This window comes from Branchiostoma belcheri, unplaced genomic scaffold (assembly GCF_001625305.1).
Source record: "Branchiostoma belcheri isolate BF01 breed outbred unplaced genomic scaffold, Haploidv18h27 scaffold15, whole genome shotgun sequence".
Classification (NCBI taxonomy): domain Eukaryota; kingdom Metazoa; phylum Chordata; class Leptocardii; order Amphioxiformes; family Branchiostomatidae; genus Branchiostoma; species Branchiostoma belcheri.
Window position 1 is genome coordinate 251980 of NW_017802935.1, and position 17255 is coordinate 269234.

General features: G+C 43.4%; 1 protein-coding gene and 1 long non-coding RNA gene across 2 annotated transcripts; both read left to right on the forward strand.

Annotated features, from left to right (window-relative positions):
- Positions 1 to 699: 699 nt before the first annotated feature.
- Positions 700 to 3229, forward strand: LOC109465387. Its single transcript, XR_002139951.1, has 3 exons — positions 700 to 802; positions 1576 to 1712; positions 2135 to 3229. It is a non-coding gene; the product is annotated as an uncharacterized LOC109465387 (long non-coding RNA).
- Positions 3230 to 4398: 1169 nt separating this feature from the next.
- Positions 4399 to 17214, forward strand: LOC109465357 (beta-hexosaminidase subunit beta-like). The gene is made up of 14 exons (XM_019762569.1): positions 4399 to 4598; positions 5562 to 5738; positions 6747 to 6883; positions 8086 to 8198; positions 9091 to 9201; positions 10195 to 10296; positions 10783 to 10934; positions 11485 to 11649; positions 12036 to 12131; positions 12770 to 12872; positions 14001 to 14196; positions 15172 to 15262; positions 15677 to 15781; positions 16516 to 17214. The coding sequence occupies exons 1-14, from the start codon at positions 4519 to 4521 to the stop codon at positions 16691 to 16693; spliced, it is 1806 nt and encodes a 601-aa protein (XP_019618128.1). The 5' UTR covers positions 4399 to 4518; the 3' UTR covers positions 16694 to 17214.
- The last annotated feature ends 41 nt before the right edge of the window (positions 17215 to 17255 follow it).

Sequence of the window (17255 nt, forward strand, 5' to 3'; positions counted from 1 at the left end):
CGACAATTGTAGAAGGTTCAAAGTATGACAATATTTTTGTATAACAAACATACTGTGAGACTAGCTTACAAAAAACTATGTAGTATGGGATGAGGATGTGATTTAATAGACATTGGTCAAATATCTATTCTTAAGGCATTTTAGGATATTGTTCTCCTATTATGTACAATGCATGGGATGTCATTTGCCAATATGTGCTGAAATTTGCTATTTGAATCCGCTGAGAGAAATCCTGGTACGGACTGTGGTGATAGTACTACGCTAGCTATTATGGGATTCGACTTCTTCTTTGAAGGAATGCAGTTTTTGGTGATCTTCTAAATGACGAAAGGATGGAGAAATTGTTGTAACTGTCTGAAATAATCTGTTTCTTTCGGTGTCATAGTGAGGACACTGGCTAACAAAATGTATTTCATTTCCCACTGCATTCATTGGACAATATTTACACAATCTCTCGTGCACAAGTAGTTTTCTATAGCGGCCTTTTTCTATCTCTCACGGTGGATGCGCACTTATTCTAATCTTACACATGGCAGCTCGCTCGTCAAATTTATTGTGGTATAGGTATTTTTCCATAGAGTATTACATACATCAACATATTTGGGACGCAGAATGAGAAAGTGATCTGACGAGTTGGCTCCCGGAATAGAACTCTGACCAGGCCGGTAAGTAGGTCGGCAGGAAGCGAGACGGTATAAATACGGGGCGCGTTTGCTCAGCGCTTAGAACAGACACCAGCGCACAGAGAAGACCACAGCACTCAACATCTCTCCAGCTTTTGGAAACATGATTGGACCTCAGAGTAAGTTTTCAATTCAGATTTTTACTTTTTACCTTACTGACGAAAGGTAGTGGATGCTATTCGTGATGTATATGACCGTTTTCAAACTCTACACATTTGCTTGAGTAACTGTTACATTTGTCAGCGGCTTTATGTATTTCGCATCTGGGAGTGATACACTACAATGCTAGTAATCTCAAGGAAAGTTAGACATCCATGTAATCAATGACGAAAAGTAGTGGATGCTACCTGAAAAGCCTTACCGTTTTCAAAATCTTTCCAGTTGCTTCATGAAATGTTACATTTATAAGCTCATATTATTGTTTCTGACCTGATGGTGAAACGGTACAATGTTCGTATTGATGCTCGCTGAAAGTTAGACATCCAGCTACGTACAAATGTTGTAAAAAACACCAAAGTAACAGCGAAGCAACCGGATAGAATCTGAACTGGTCAGGCGATTCCCCTTGTACCGATTGGAGCCTTTGTCGGCAGAAACTTCGATCAGGATACTGTTAATGTGTTAGGCTGGTTTACCATTTACAAAGCCTAAATTTCAAGTCAATTCATTGATTTAAAGTGACCTGAAGTTCAAAAGTTCTGACTTTTAAGCGAATATCGTAAATTTACAGACTCCAACAATGTGTTTCTGTTGAGTTGTATTAGCTATCTTATGTACAGGCCTTGTTGATTGCAATAGAACGTGTAAAGAAAGAAATGAAATGTATTAATATGTTTTGATGCTGTTTTCGCTAGCTTTTTCCGTTTGATAAAGGCTTTCGCTCCGTTTGTAGGTACCGAAGTAGCCAAGCGTCTGCTTCAGCATAACATCCGGGTCCTCCGGAACGTGTCACATGACCTGGAGGAGCGGGAGAAGCGATTGGTCAGGATGAGAACGAGGCTGAGCCGGCTGGAGAGCGCTGGGACTCTGGTAGGTGTCAAAATCTCCAAAATACGGTGAACTAAAAAGGTCTGCATGGGGGTCCAATCAAGGATTAACGTTAAATTGACGCGAATTCATATTTCCACTAGATTCGGGTATCTCATCGGTAAGATGACCAATGAAAATGTACTGACGTTGTTGCTGCTACTAAAAACTTAAAGTCTAGCTAGCCGTGCGTGGTCGACTATAGAATTAACTTGTAAAGTAATTTTTCATTGGTTACATTGAAATGCTAGATTTCCCTCCTGTGTGTTGAGTCCGTTTAGTCTTCATTCATCTTTTACACAATAATTACCCACTTGAAAATGTACACTGCCAATGAACCACCGGTCGATTTAAAAAATCTATTTGCGTTTTTACTGAATCTGAAAGTATTACAATTCTTTAATCTCTCTCATTGTACCTTGCAGCTGAGTGTGAGAAAGCAGTCCACCACCAGACACCAATAACCGTGGAGAGGGGCAGTTTCAAATTCAAAACACCGGGGAAATCGTGTTGATATACATGTAGGACGTTCTACGTGACTGGATATTATGTATCTATTTGAATTTGATACGTTGGTGCTCGCAGTAGACAAACATGTTATATATACAAATATCCAGTCCTTGCGTTTTTGAAAGGTATAATTTGATAATCCCTATCTGTGCTTTATAGGTTCATATGTAATGCGAGACTTGTAATCACTTTATAATTAAGCTTGGAAATAATGCTACATTATGTAAAACTAGATAAGTAATGTACGTCGATGAAGGTTAGACATCCAGGTAATACGATACGCCAAAAAGCTGAGTAACTGCTTTTTGGCGTAAATAACTAATGCATGATGCTTTTATCCAATTGATAATTACCTACCACCGACTGACTATTTATCCAATGCCCTGTCTAGAAATGAGAGAGACAGTCGGAATCTATAATCGTAATCTGAGTCATGTATAAACACGACAGACGTGGATCATATTTCAGAGATGCCACTCAGAATGCTTCCTATTTAAGCGTAGGGCCCTATTACTCTCCAAGCAGAGGTTGTGGGGGAATGATCGTTAGCTTTTTAACACTTTATATATGGTCGTTTTTTTTGTCGCTACCTTCTCTGGCTAATGGATACTGCCTGGCCAATTTGATACTGTATTTTTGCCACCGAAAGAGATCTGCTTGGAGATTAGGGCCCTATAACATTTATCTGTGGAGTCCAGACGGACTCAGTCATCGTGCTATAATGTTAGCCGCTGTGTTCATACTGGTTTATTTCTTCCAGACTGTACGGTACAGAGTAGCAGGGTCACCGTAGGACCCCGAAGTGATCTGCCGCATTACACAGGTTATTAAAAACGGTTGGCACAGATATTGAAAGCAATTAGTAAAAACAGTTAAAAACTGATAGGGGCCTATCTGCGACTGTCTGCGATTGTTAGACGCACTCAGTCATTTTAATGTAATGTTAGCCACTTTGTCGACAGCTGTACACTCATATATAGATGCAGCAACACGTCGAAGACGATTGATACATACAAATAATCTACAAGCAGATCTTTTGGTGGGGGTAAGACAGTATCAAATTGGCCAGTCTGTATCCATCAGTTCCCCATCCAAGATCTGCCTGCAGTCGAAACGTCAAAGGCTATTAACACCTAGTTGTTGCCTGATCAAAATATTGGATGGGGAAATGGATACAGACTGGCCAATTTGATACTGTCTTACCCCCACCAAAAGATCTGCTTGGAGATTGACATACAAAGGTTAATTTAGACTGTTACTATTGCTGGATACAATACCTCACGCATGTATCGTTAATGGTATGACGGTAGTTAATGGTATAAGTACTTTGTATGTTGTATAGGAATAAGCCATCTAAATTATTTTCGAAGATTACGTTTGCTCAAATACTACTTTGTTTACTGTTTGTGCGTGTCTGTGTATGTCTGTCTGTCTGTCTGTCTGTATGTATGTATGTGTGTGCGCGCGTGTGTACGTCTACTGTGGTCTACGTGGTGTGTGTGAATCGAACGTGTGCTCGCGCGTGAAAACGGGACCTCTCGCCCTGCCCCCCACCACAAAACAAACACACGCCAACAATCAGTTACCCAGTACCTGTCGAAGTACCCTATTAATACCTCAGCGTTGTCAACAAGCGGCTATGGAAATATACGTACGTGTTGTCACACTGGAAACACATTACATACCCAAAACAATGGGCTTAAAATCGCAGACTGGTTTGTGCTATCTTCATGGCACTAAAACAACGCCAGGGCACCAATAATGACAGAAAGAGGTTGTCATGTCTAAAAACGTATGTCGAAAACATGTATAACGCTACATTGCCCATTGTAGAATAAGTTCCACTCCGGTAACACTACTAGCCTCAGAGACAGTTCAATATGAACGTGCGATGCACAAGTGAAAAGAGTCATTATACTGTAGTAAATAAACATTAGACAATTCGTGCGTTTCTACTGTTAAAGTCTCCACCGTCAGGCTACTACTTTAAGCCGATCGGTGTAATGTAGCCAGCTGACGCCGCGCCGCGTGCCTGCGAATCTGGTGTGTTACGCCGAAGGGCGGTTATACCGGCTATACAGATACAGATACTCCAAAGATTTTCAAGCTGATCCAAAGAGCTTCGTTTGCCATCAAACACTGATCTGATGAAACGCTCCCCCACTTCCCAAGCTATAGTAGTAGTAAACACACAATTAATCACTCACACTCGACATAACTGTACTGGCAGGGACGCGGCGTCCTAGTTAGCGTGTGCACGGACAGGGGAAAAAAATAACCACCTACTCCAACAACCAACATGAAGCTGTCTGTGTTCTGTCTGCTCGTGGCTCTCGTCTGTCAACGAGCGTTCGCAGACTGGGTCCGGCAGCCGTTTTGGTATGTACATAGAACTTATAGGTAATACTTAATGTCCAAGCAGATCCCTCTTGGTAGCAAAAGGACAGTATCAAATTGGCCAGGCAGTATCCATTAGCCAGAGAAGCTTCGCGGCCATCGACGGCTGTGGTGGTCAGGACAAAACAAAAAAACAAAAACGGCCATATATAAAAATGTAACGATCATTCCCCCACAACCTCTGCTTGGAGAGTAGGTAATACTGTAGACGTGAGAGTAGATGTTAGCTAGATATGTAGTACTGAAGAGTTTGCCATGCACTGTACCCGTTACAATTGTTGTGCAATAAAGATTGACTTGACTTGACTTGACTTGTAACAGTGGTGGAGGGGGGGGGGGCAGAAGGGGTTTTTATCTGTTTCTACTCGCTCCTCCTGTTTCTTACAGTGGTTCAAAAACCGCCGGCCCTGGGAGTTCTGGTAAAGAGTGCCGCTCCAGGGATGTCGAATTCGGGAGATTCGAGGACGAATCTTGAAAAGAAAAGGGGGAGTAGTGTGACAGTGGGGGGTTGTGGGCGGTTATAGACGCTACCAACTGACCCGGCCGATGGGTCTAGAGACCTTTTCAGCCGAGTGGTTAGAGCGTCGGCATGTGGACTGGTGCCCGGGTTTGGTCGTGGGTTCGAACCCCGGCCTGGGTTCGTGTGGCGTAGCGGCAGAGTGCGTGAGTCGGAACCTAGAGGTCCCGGGTTCGAGTCCTGACATGCCACCGATCTTGTGCCGTTGGGAAAGGCACTTTACAAGACTTTCCTCACTTCGCTCAGGTGAAAATGAGTATTGTCCTGTCATGTATTTGTCCCCTGTGTTGGTGGCGACATTAATATAAGTTGATAAAACTTGAGTGTGCCGTCACCACGTCTGGTGATTACATGTTGGAATAAAAAAAACGTCCTGGGACCAGGAGGGTTTTTACCTGTTTCTACTCGCTCCTCCTGTTTTCTCACAGGTACGACGACGCGCGCAGGGATAAAGTGGCGAAGGGCACGGTGTGGCCCCAGCCACGGTCCATACAGACGACACAACAGAGCCTGTCTCTGAACCCGGACAGCTTCAGTTTCAGCACGTCTGACGATGCGAGCAGTAACGCCAACTGCAAGGATGTGCTGGACCCCGCTATTGAAAGGTTTGCATCGGTAGTAAATCAGCAGGGCTCGAAATTCATTTTGGAGAATAGGTGCACCGGCCGGTGCACCCAACGTAAAAAATCAGGTGCACAAATTTTTTTTTTGTGTGCAACATATGAAACAAAACCTAATTGCAGGTCTTAGCTTGAATGTATAAAATGAGAGCTAACTTCAAAATCTTTTAACAACAAAGGTTTTATTATTTTTCTGATACTTAGAGACCAAGAATATCCGGTATACTATCATACATTTCTAATGCTAAAAATTCCTACAAAAATGCACCCACAGAAAAAAAAATCGACTTTTCTTGTAATTTTGGTCTCTGACTTTGCGTCAGTGACAAATGGTTGATGCTACTTGAAACGTCTGGCAGTTTTCCAAACCTACCCAGTTGGTTGAGCAACAATTTCTGTCGTGTCTGTCTCTGTACGTAGCAAATCACTATTGGTAAATTAAAATATACAAATAAACGAAGCATGGCCAACATTACCATTGTTATCCTGTTTTCGTGTGGCTACCTATGTGTGAGAATTTGGTTTAATTCATTTACCCATTAACTTGGGTGTAAATGTTGATACATGATACATAAGTGCATCTCTGCGAGAGATTGCTTTTCTTGGCTGTGTAAAAGGTTAGGATTATACTATCATGAAAGTTCATCTGTGTTGGTAGTTACAATTAAAGTTAAAACGTTTGGTCCAACACAAAAAAATTCTCTCACCTAGAGCTTTCGACCAGTCACTCTGGTCTTCCTCAGTAGACTGACCCAGTGAGGCTTCTTTGAAGTGTGACGTCAACACTGGGTCAAATGTAGACGATGTCGACCCCCGTCGCGTTCAATGAAGGGTGATGGGCCCTGATGTATATGGCTTCCTTCACCCCTCTCAAGAAATAGTCTTGTTTAGTGACATGGTTAGGATTATGTTGACGTTAGTCCAAGACTCAAGCTTTCGTTTACTGTCACAAAATCTTTGATTGTTGTCGCTGTTTTTGTGTGACATTTTCAGGTACCGCGATCTCCTGTTCTGGATCCCTGCGGGCGAGAGAGTGAGTGTGAGCGGGGACCGTGTGTTAGGCGGCCTCCGGGTGACCATCTCTGGCGGAACATGCTCCGAGTACCCGACTCTGGACTCGGACGAGTCCTGTAAGTAGAAAAATATAAATTTGATAATAATACGTTTTATTGCAAATTCATGCCCGAGGGCTAATAGCATGAACAAAAGAAACATTTGGTATAAAAACAGACAATGAGTACACATACATGTAGAACTACTGATAACTACTAAGAAACTACTAGTAAAAACTACTGGGTTTGACTTCTTTTTTGAAGACAGAGGAAGACAAAGGATTCCACTTTTTCTGTAATTTGTGGGTTTTCGGATGTTAAGACGAGAGTAGTTTTCAGAAAAATCACCAAAAATGCATCACCTCCTATACATGTATATGGTCACTAGAAAGCGCCAAGGTCAATTTAATAAGGACGTTTTGTACTTTCCTCACCTTTTCTGTTAAAATTCCTGAAACAACAACAAAAAATATGCGTCGTTTCGGCTCTTCAAATACGCTGCTTTAAAGTCCTGATAAATTTGTTTACTGACGCCAAGATATTGAAGTGTTAGTTGATATGGGGGCATTTCGTAGCCTCCATAGCATGCCAATTATGGAGGTTTGGGGGTGTTCAGGGTCTTTGGGAGCTTTTATGTGCTATTTTCTGATTGCATATGGACAACATAGCCGGCCTGGTTGAATTACCCCCGTTTTATAGAACTGGGCTAATCAGAAAACAGCCGAAGACCACCAAACCCCCAGTTCTATAAGCCTGCTACGGAGGCTAGGCATTTCGGTACAGGTCCTGTACACTGCCGTACAGCTTGCTACGTCATGTATACTTTGTACCTATACTTTATCGTTGACGTGTGTACCTACACGTACTACATGTACGTCTCAATTATATCAGGGAACACATCTAAACCAGTCAGGTGTACGGTGATACGTTTTGTACCTTGTGTAACTATTATCCATTTTACACGCACTATCTACATGTATTATGTCATTATCTCTAAGCCCTTTTGCACACACACACAAAGTGTCTGTTCGAGTGTTTGTTTGTAGTGCATAGAGGACGGTGACCGGTCAGAGCAAGTTTGTTTTGCACTTCACTGTAATTTATGACTGGTCTATAAGCAATTACGGGCAACAGTTCAAAAGAACAATAGGTACTAAAGGTCTCGGTGAAGGCAATCAAATATTGATTTACAAGTAATACGCCGTGTACAGGCCCTTGAACCATGTTTTGGTCTTCTGTATCACTGAATTTGTTAATTTTTTGTTGATCTTTTGAAATAGACACGCTTGAAGTCCCTGCAAGTGGGGACGCGACACTTCGGGCCCAAACCGCATGGGGCGCTCTTCGCGGCCTGGAGACCTTCAGTCAGCTCGTGTACGAAGTTGACGGAAAGGTACGGTCGTTTTGTCGTCTTTTAAATCTTACTTTTGCATCATGCATTATATTCGAACAAATCCAATCTTTGGTCGCCGAGCAATTATCATCGTTTGAAAGTGTTCTATCCAGAGCCATGCTCAGGCACAGTTCTGGATAGTCCAGGCGTATCCAGAACTGTGCCCGGGGAAAATCAACGTTCTTGGATACACAAGTATGCCTGATCCTTTCCCGAACCCATTCAGGCATAGCACTAGACAGGCATGGCACTGGACACTGGATTCTATTCATCTGTATTTTTCAAGCAGGTGGCAAGGTGGTGTTGTAGTTAGGTTTGTTAAATAGAGTCTAGGTTCTGGATACGATGAAAGTGCCCTAAAGGCCATAGTCGTTTGTTTCAAGACCATAACGTCGTCCCCCTATATTTTTATTTTATAATTTTCCACTGCAGCACAAGCGTGAACGTATCGCCTGGGGTAAATCTACGTTTTTGGATACGTGGAGACCATCCAGAACCGTGCCTGATCCTAACCCTAACCTATTAATTCATAGAAGTAGGCAGGCACGGTTTTGGATTGACCTTAAATGCAATGGTCGCTTCTATCATGATTAAAATCACAACGATGTGTCGTGTGGCGTCGTGTGGCGTGGCGGCAACGTGCTCGACTCGGAACCAAGAGGTCCCGGGCTCAAGTCCTGACATGCCACCGATCTTCTTCCCCTGGGAAAGGCACTTTACATGGCCTTCGTCTCTTTAACTCAAGTAAAAATGAGTATTGTCTTGTCCTGTATTCGTCCACTGTGTTGGTGGCGGCATAGAATAAGTTGATATAACTTTTGAGTGTGCTGTCGCCATGTCTAATTATGAAATGTTGGAATAAAAAAATAATGACGACGTTATTTTACTGCAGCACAAGCTGAACGTGACGACCATCTCAGACGAGCCGAGGTTCCGGCACCGCGGAGTCATGTTGGACACCGCCAGACACTTCCTCAACGTGCCGTACATCAAACAGAACCTGGTAAGGATACAATGATACATACATGTATATGACATTCTACGTGAGGAGCGGCATAACCTATGCCTACTCTTAATATTTAGGGGTCGTGTGGTGTAACGGCAGAGTGCTCGACTCTAAACGAAGAGGTCCCGGGTTCGAGTCCTGACATGCCACCAATGTTGTACCCTTGAGAAAGGCACTTCACGCGACTTTCCTTTCTTAATTCAAGTTGACATGAGTATGTCCTTTGTCATATCGTAACTGTTCTTGTGTAGCACGTTGGTGGCGGTAAAAAATAAGTTGATATAACTTGAGTGTGCCGTCACCATGTCTAGTGATGTAATGTTGGAATATTAAAAAAAAAGATATTTAGGGTTAGGTATTCCGATATATATGATGATGAGGTATTCAGAGGTGTTCCTAACCGTAGACAAGACGGTGCTAGAATGTATTTCCTCTGACTGAAAAAAAAGTGAAGAAATCATTTTATGTTCTGTATGGATGTCATCAGCAAATTAGGGTACATAGAGCAGAACCTGGTAAGGCTACAGGCTGTGCCATTCTTCGTGAGAAATGGCCTAATCTATTCCCTGCGAATCTCGTCAGAAGTTCAGATGTATTGAGAGCCTGTTCTCCAAGCAGAGGTTGAGTGGGAAGATTTTTAATCTTTTTCTGACAGTCGGCTCGATTCTGTAGCCGATTGGATACCGTTTTGCAATTTGAATACTGTCTTACCTTAAGTCTGATTGGACACTGTCCCGGGTGCTTAAAGATCTACCAGGAGATTAGTGAGTGTGTAGGTAGCCGAATAAACCCTTGGAAGACATCAGAAAATTACTCTAGGGTAGTACTGTGCGAGTCAGACAATAAATGTAGAATTCCGTACGAAGTTCGGAGGTCATCAATATTACTTCCAATAACTTTATGGCAAAAGGTAATTATTTTTCTCCATCAAAAAAATAGTCACCCCTGATTATAGTATTTGTGTACAAAATCCCTTTCGTGCCTTTACAGGACGCCATTGCATATAACAAGATGAACGTGTTCCACTGGCACATCGTGGACGATCAGTCCTTCCCTTTTCAGAGCGCAACCTACCCGGACCTCAGTGGAAAGGTAAGATGCACTGTTGTATCCTGAACTGTGCTTTATCCAGAACCGTGTTTAGTTTCCAGTAATGTTTATCTTTCATTTCTGAGAGAAGTCCTTTAAGCTAGTTTCTGTTTTCATGGGTTTCTCTCTTTACATATCGGATAATGTTAGGAGAAGGTTGCTGATTTGACGTTAATGTCCTCTAGACACCATACAAAGATCCCAGTCAGGCCCGTTTTATCCAGAACCGTGCTTTATCCAGAATAATGCTCAGGCACGGTTTCGGATAGCCCATACGTATCCAGAACCGTACTTAGAGACATACGGTTCTCGACAGTCCACGCGTATATCCAGAATCTTGCTTCGGGCAAAATCTACGTTCTTGGATACCCAGAAACTACATGTAGCCAGAACCGTGTCTGATCCCAACACTAACCCATTCAACCATAGAAGTAGTTATGCACCTACTTTGGACACAATAATGATTCCATTCTTCTCCCTATTTTCTAGGGCGCCTACACCCAGGATAACGTGTACACGCGACAGGACGTCCTGGACGTGATTGAGTACGCGCGCATGCGCGGCATCCGGGTCATTCCCGAGTTCGATTCGCCAGGTCACATGCAGTCCTGGGGTCAAGGTTACCCAGAACTACTCACAAGGTACGTCATGACCTGTACATGAATTACACAGTAGTGAAAAACAAAATGTATCGATAGATTTTACACGAATGAGGAGCAAGAAACACGATCAACATCATCCAGAACCGTGCTTTATCCAGACCCATACTCAGGCACGGTTCTGGATAGTATGCAAGCACGGTTCGTGTATCCAGAACCGTGCCTGGGACAAATCTACGTTCTTGGATACGCGGAGACTATCCAGGACAGTGCCTGATCCTAACGCTAACCCATTCAGGCATACAACCGAATAGACACGACTCTGGATATGATGCACGTTATAATATTTCGTCGCCATATAATATTTCGTTGTCATACATTGTACCTGTCAACTGTGACCCTCACTCAGGTGTAGGGACTGACACGGTCATCCTACTCGGAAAGTCTGTATCTGTATATCTGTACATGAATATGTATCTGTATCTGTGCATGAATCTGTATCTGATTGCAAATAAAGATATCGAGTGACTGCCATAGTACTTGTTGCAATCGTTGTACAATAAACTGTGAATTGACTGATCTGTTTCCCCAGCTGTAGCCCCACGAATGTCCAGGCGGACATCTACCACCTAGGCCCAGCTAACGTGGCCAGGAACAGCACCTACGACTTCATGCAGAACCTGTTCACGGAAATTAGGGACATCTTCGCGGACGACTATTTACACCTGGGCGGTGATGAGGTCCACTTCCAGTGCTGGTAATTTTTTTAAATTTTTGTTAACGTAATTATTGTTTTTTTTTTTCGTCTTCTTCCCGTTAGAAACAAATACGGCCAATGACTATGTCAGAAAATGACCTGGGCCAGACGGCTGTCACCATGGTAACTGGTGCTGTAGCAGACGCCTTGTGGTGTTGGGTTATTATCATAGACTAGGTCATTCCGTGATCAAGGTGTACAGTCGACACCGAAGATTTGGAGGTACGTAATTTACCTTACATAATACAGTCACTGAACTTCTACTAACTGGGTTACGTTATGTAGCAAGTGGCAGGGCAGATTTAGAGAGGCTGGTCACCATTGCTAACTGTATCTTCTTCTAGGATGTTAGAAATCTCTGATTTCTTGTTTGTAATGATGTGCAGGATGAGCAATGCAGAAATTCAGGACTTCATGAGGCAACAAGGATTTCCCAACACAACACAGGGATTTGCTCAGCTGGAAGGGTACTACATAAAACGGTAAGCATTTTAAAGGGTTACTGTTGTATCAAGAACCGCGCCTATACTACTACTAGTTCTTTGTCTGAATAGGCCAGGGTTAGGACGGGGCATTATTCCAGATACGTCGATGAAGGTTAGACATCCAGGTAATAAGATCATACGCCAAGAAGCAGTTACTCGAGCAACTGGATATGATTTTGGAAACGGTCAAAGTCGGTAAAAGACCGTTTCCAAAATCATATCCAGTTGCTTGAGTAACTGCTTTTTGACTATTCCAGATAGTCCCCGAGTATCAAAGAACGTAGGTTTGCCCCAGGCACGGTTATGGATACGCGTAGACTATCCAGACCTGTGTCCTAGCACGACCCTGGTTACAACACCTCTCTGTACTCAATGGTTAACCGGTCTGTTTTGTCGATATGTCAAAAGCATTGGAAGTTGACGTGGTTTGGTTGGGTTGTACAATCTGTATACTGTGTCTGTATTGCTGATCAAATCTTTGTTTATTGTATATTTCAAAGACCTCCTTTGGTGCGTATGTACAGTGTATACTATACTATACATGACCTTCCTGGAGTCATGTATAAAACCTATAACACATAATATTATCAACACAACGTAACAAAAACATAACATCAAACTTTCCTACCCATTAGATTGTTGGACATCGTGGAAGGCCTTTCTGTGGCACCGAAAAGGTCCCGGGGAATCGTTTGGCAAGAGATCTTCGACAACAACATCCTCAGTGGTGACTTCACGGTCAGTTAGTTAGTTTGTTTGTTTGTTTGTTTGTTTGGGATCTCCATTAGTGTAAATTTCACACTACTCTTCCTGGAGTCCGTAGCGAATAATCAGATGAGTATTTGGACCACCGCACACTGGGGCATGCCCCTACTCTTTTTCGAAAGATGTGGTGGGTTCTTTCACGTGCGTGGGGTGTGGCTCTCCTCAAACACGGGACCTCCATTTAACGTCCTATCCGAGGGACGTCCCTAACCGAAGCTAGGTACTCATTTTACACCTGAGTGAACTGAGGAAAATCGTGTAAAGTGCCTTTCCCAAGGGCACAAGATCGGTGAAAAGGTGGGGTTCGAAATCGGGCCTCTCGGTTCCGAGCCCAAGACGCTACCGCTACGCCACACGACCCCATTTTTCTTCAGATTTTTGTCATACTCTAAATAATTCTCAGACGCTCATTGTTCTTCTTATACGAGTATGTAGTGTAATGGTTTTGTTAGTTTACCTTCGCAGAAGGAAAACCTCTGTTTTTGGCTCTGCTTCTTCTTCTCCAAACACATAGCGTTATGGGCCATACGTCTGTCACCATGGTAACTGGTGCTGTATTAGACAATCTGTGGTGTTGGATTACATTATGTAGCAGGACAGAGCTGGACTTTGGTTTATTGGTTGCTTGAAGGGCTTGATCTTGTGTTACTATAATTAGCCTTAAAACAGAACATTGCTAACTTGTAAAAAAAAGTCCCAAAAGTTCATGAAAAATATTCCACTGTCTCCAGGTTGACCTGGACACTATAACCCACATGTGGCAGTGGAACAACAGTAAACATATAGTATTTTCCTTGTTTGTTCTTTTCCAAACACGTAAGGTCAATGACCTGAACCAGACGTCTGTCACCATGGTAACTGGTGCTGTAGCAGATACCCTGTGGCCTGTGGTGTCGGATTACATTACTACTATGAAATACTAGTACAGAGAAGGAGAGACTGGTCACCATATAAATGCATGTACATGTATTTGAATAAGTCGAATAAACAGAGCAGTAGTTTGGTAGGCCAGATCATCTTGATCTGGTTGCCTTAACCACTCGGTCCTTCAATGGCAACTTGTACATACATTTACATATAGTTTTATGAACACATATTTAGGTTGACCTGGACACTATAATCCACGTGTGGCAGTGGAACAACAGTAACTTCCAGGGGATCCCGTACTGGGACGAGCTGCCGCTGGTAACGGGGGCGGGGTACCAGGCCATCCTGTCGTCCTGCTGGTACCTCAACTTCATCAGCTACGGACGGGACTGGCCCGAGTACTACGCGTGCGATCCCCACAACTTCACCGGTACGTACTGTTCATTAATAATTTTATCCAGGACCTTGCTTTTGTAGTTCTACGCCTGAATGGGTTAGGGTTAGGACCAGCTACAGCAGGGACTGACCAGAGTACTACGCGTGCGATCCCCACAACTTCACCGGTACGTGCGCTGTTCATATCATTCTCTAGTTATATGTCTGAATGCTTATGCAGTATAGAGTAGAGGGGATGCATTCCTCAGGCTACCGACATCTTGCACACGCAGTCGTCCCTCAGTAAGACATCTGGAGCCGCATAGTTCCCGTTTAGAACTTTTAGAATAAACTTTTGGAATAAAATTTCTAAACGGGAACTATGCGGCTCCAGATGTCTTACTGAGGGACGACTGCGTGTGCAAGATGTCGGTAGCTTGAGGAATGAATCCCCTCTACTATATACTATATGCCTGAATGCGTATGGTTAGGATCAGGCACTGCTCTGGATGGTCTTCATCAGCTACGGATGGGACTGGCCGCAGTACTATCGCAGTATTATCGTATCCAGGACTTTGCTTTTGTAGTTCTACGCCTGAATGGGTTAGGGTTAGGATCAGCTACAGAAGGGACTGGCCCGAGTACTACAAGTGCGATCCGCACAACTTCACCGGTGCATATATACTGTTTATAATAATTATGTTTACCGAAGGAAAACATATTTATATTGTTTTTGCTCTGTTTCCTCTTCCGTTCCAAACACTGACCTGGTCAATGACCTGAACCAGATCGTCTGTCACCATGGTAACTGGTGTTGGGTTACGTCATGTTGCAATTTTATAGCAGTTGGGATTTAGACTCCTGTCACCACATGTATGGATGTGTTTGAGTAAAAATTAATGGAGCAGACCGTATGAGAAGGTAAACATTATGCATTTGCTTTATAATATGAAATAATCAAACATAGAGATAATAAACAATATAAACAATTTTATTCCTTTGTTTTATTTTTTGTTTTGTTTACGCCTAGGAACTCCCCAGCAGAAACAGCTGGTGATCGGAGGAGAAGCGCCTCTGTGGGCAGAGTGGGTGGACGCCACCAACCACGTCGCCCGGATGTGGTAAGTTTCTAGCCTCTACCAGGCTTCGTATCGGTTGGAAAGAGTAGAAATCGGCCAAATAGACAGATATAAAATGCCAGGGGAGTTGGTGCCTCAAGTATGCATGCATGTTCAAATGACTACACTTTGCCGCATGTCTGGGGGATCAAGTTGAAGGTACCACTGGCGAAGTCAAGGAGTAGACAACATGTATTCAGTGTGAGGGTCATCAAAGACTGGAATTCGCTGCCGTCGAGTGTAGTATCCAGTGAATCAGTCAACGAGTTTAAAACAAGATTGGATCGACACTGGGAGCATATGAAGTACAAAGAAAGCGTCTAAGATCAGTCCAAAACAGGCAGGAAGAAGCCTTACTTGACTGAAGGCGGTATCAAGTATCACTTTATGCTGCATACACATGAATGTCCTCCCCAGGCCCCGTGCCAGTGCGGTAGCAGAGAGGCTGTGGAGCCCGCAGAGTGTGACTGACTCCGCCGCCGCCTCGCCCAGGATGGAGGAACAGCGGTGCAGGATGGTCAGGTAAGGATCAACTGTAGCCTGGGGTCCGGCTTTGTTAGCTTTGCTCCGCTACCCTGCTATACCGTTGGTGGGGTAGCGATCCTTGTAAAGCGGACCAAAGCTAACAAGGCTGGACTCCAGGCTACTTCGACTGTGCTATACTGTTCGGAGATTTCAAACTCCCGGGAAGGTTTGCGTTAATGTAATACAGTAAAGAAGGAGATTGTATGTCATGGTTTATTTCATAGACCAAGCCAGTGCACATGCAAATACGGTCTCAAACGTAGAGTTTTTTTTTCACATTACAGACACACATTGTCGAGTACGTTAGTAATAAACACGTTTCAGTTAAGAATTTGCAGTTCTACAGCAAGACACTGTTGCCTGAAGGTGACAGAAATTTACCGAAATGTCAGTTGTAAAAACTTATCTTATACAGAATAGCAAAGTTCTTTCATCACAACGATTTATTTTTCAAGAGCCGACGTTTCGATGACCGTCTGTCATCTTCATCAGTAAAAACTAGCTTAAGTGCACTGTGAACTTTGTAACACCTTTAGTGCACTATGCACCAAGCAACATCTAGCGTCAGTGCACAGTAAACCAGTCAGAATTGCCCTGATGAAGATGACAGACGGTCATTGAAACGTCGGCTCTTGAAAAAAAAATGGTTGTGATGAAAGAACTTTGCTATTCAGTCGTTTACCAACCTGATGAAGGTGACTATTTACGGATGTTTCTGTGGTGTGTTCCAGACGGGGTATCCGTGCGCAGCCGCAGGGGCCGAGCTACTGCAAGTACGAGTGGAACCTCGCGGGGCAGGCCGGGAACTACGTCCCAACCGCCTCGGGCGCGCGGGGCATCACGGGATATGCCCAGCAGCTGCTGTTGTCGTTGTTCTCTTGTTTGGTCTTGACCTTTGGCCTTTCGTGAATGCGACCATACTGACCGTAGTGAAGTTGTATCCAGAATCGTGCTTTATATATCCAAACGCATGCCGATGTACTGTTCTGGATAGTCCACGTGTATCCAGAACCGTACTTCATCCAGAACCATTGTCAAGCACGGTTCTGGATAGTCCACACGTATCAAGAATTGTGCCTGCTGCAAATTCTACATACTTGGATACCTGGAGACTATCCAGATCTGTGCTTGATACCACTCAAACGCAGTAATGTACGTACTACATCTTTAATTCGACTTGAATGTAATATTTGCTTGCCACTGTTTGGTTTTTCTATTTGCATTCAACGTATAGTTTAGAACGTATGATATTTTTTTCTCTATTCTACAAAAATTAATAGGCTTTGAATCACTGGGGAATTGATATTCGTAAGCCTAGAGCTAGACTGTTTTGGACCTCAAGTGCCTTGGTCGCAATGTACTTCGGAAAGAATTCATCTGTGTGACTGGCAATTTTGAAATGAATTTTTGCAATAAAAATCCTCACTTTGTTTTCCTAGATAATGACTTCATTGCTGAGTTATTTTCATAG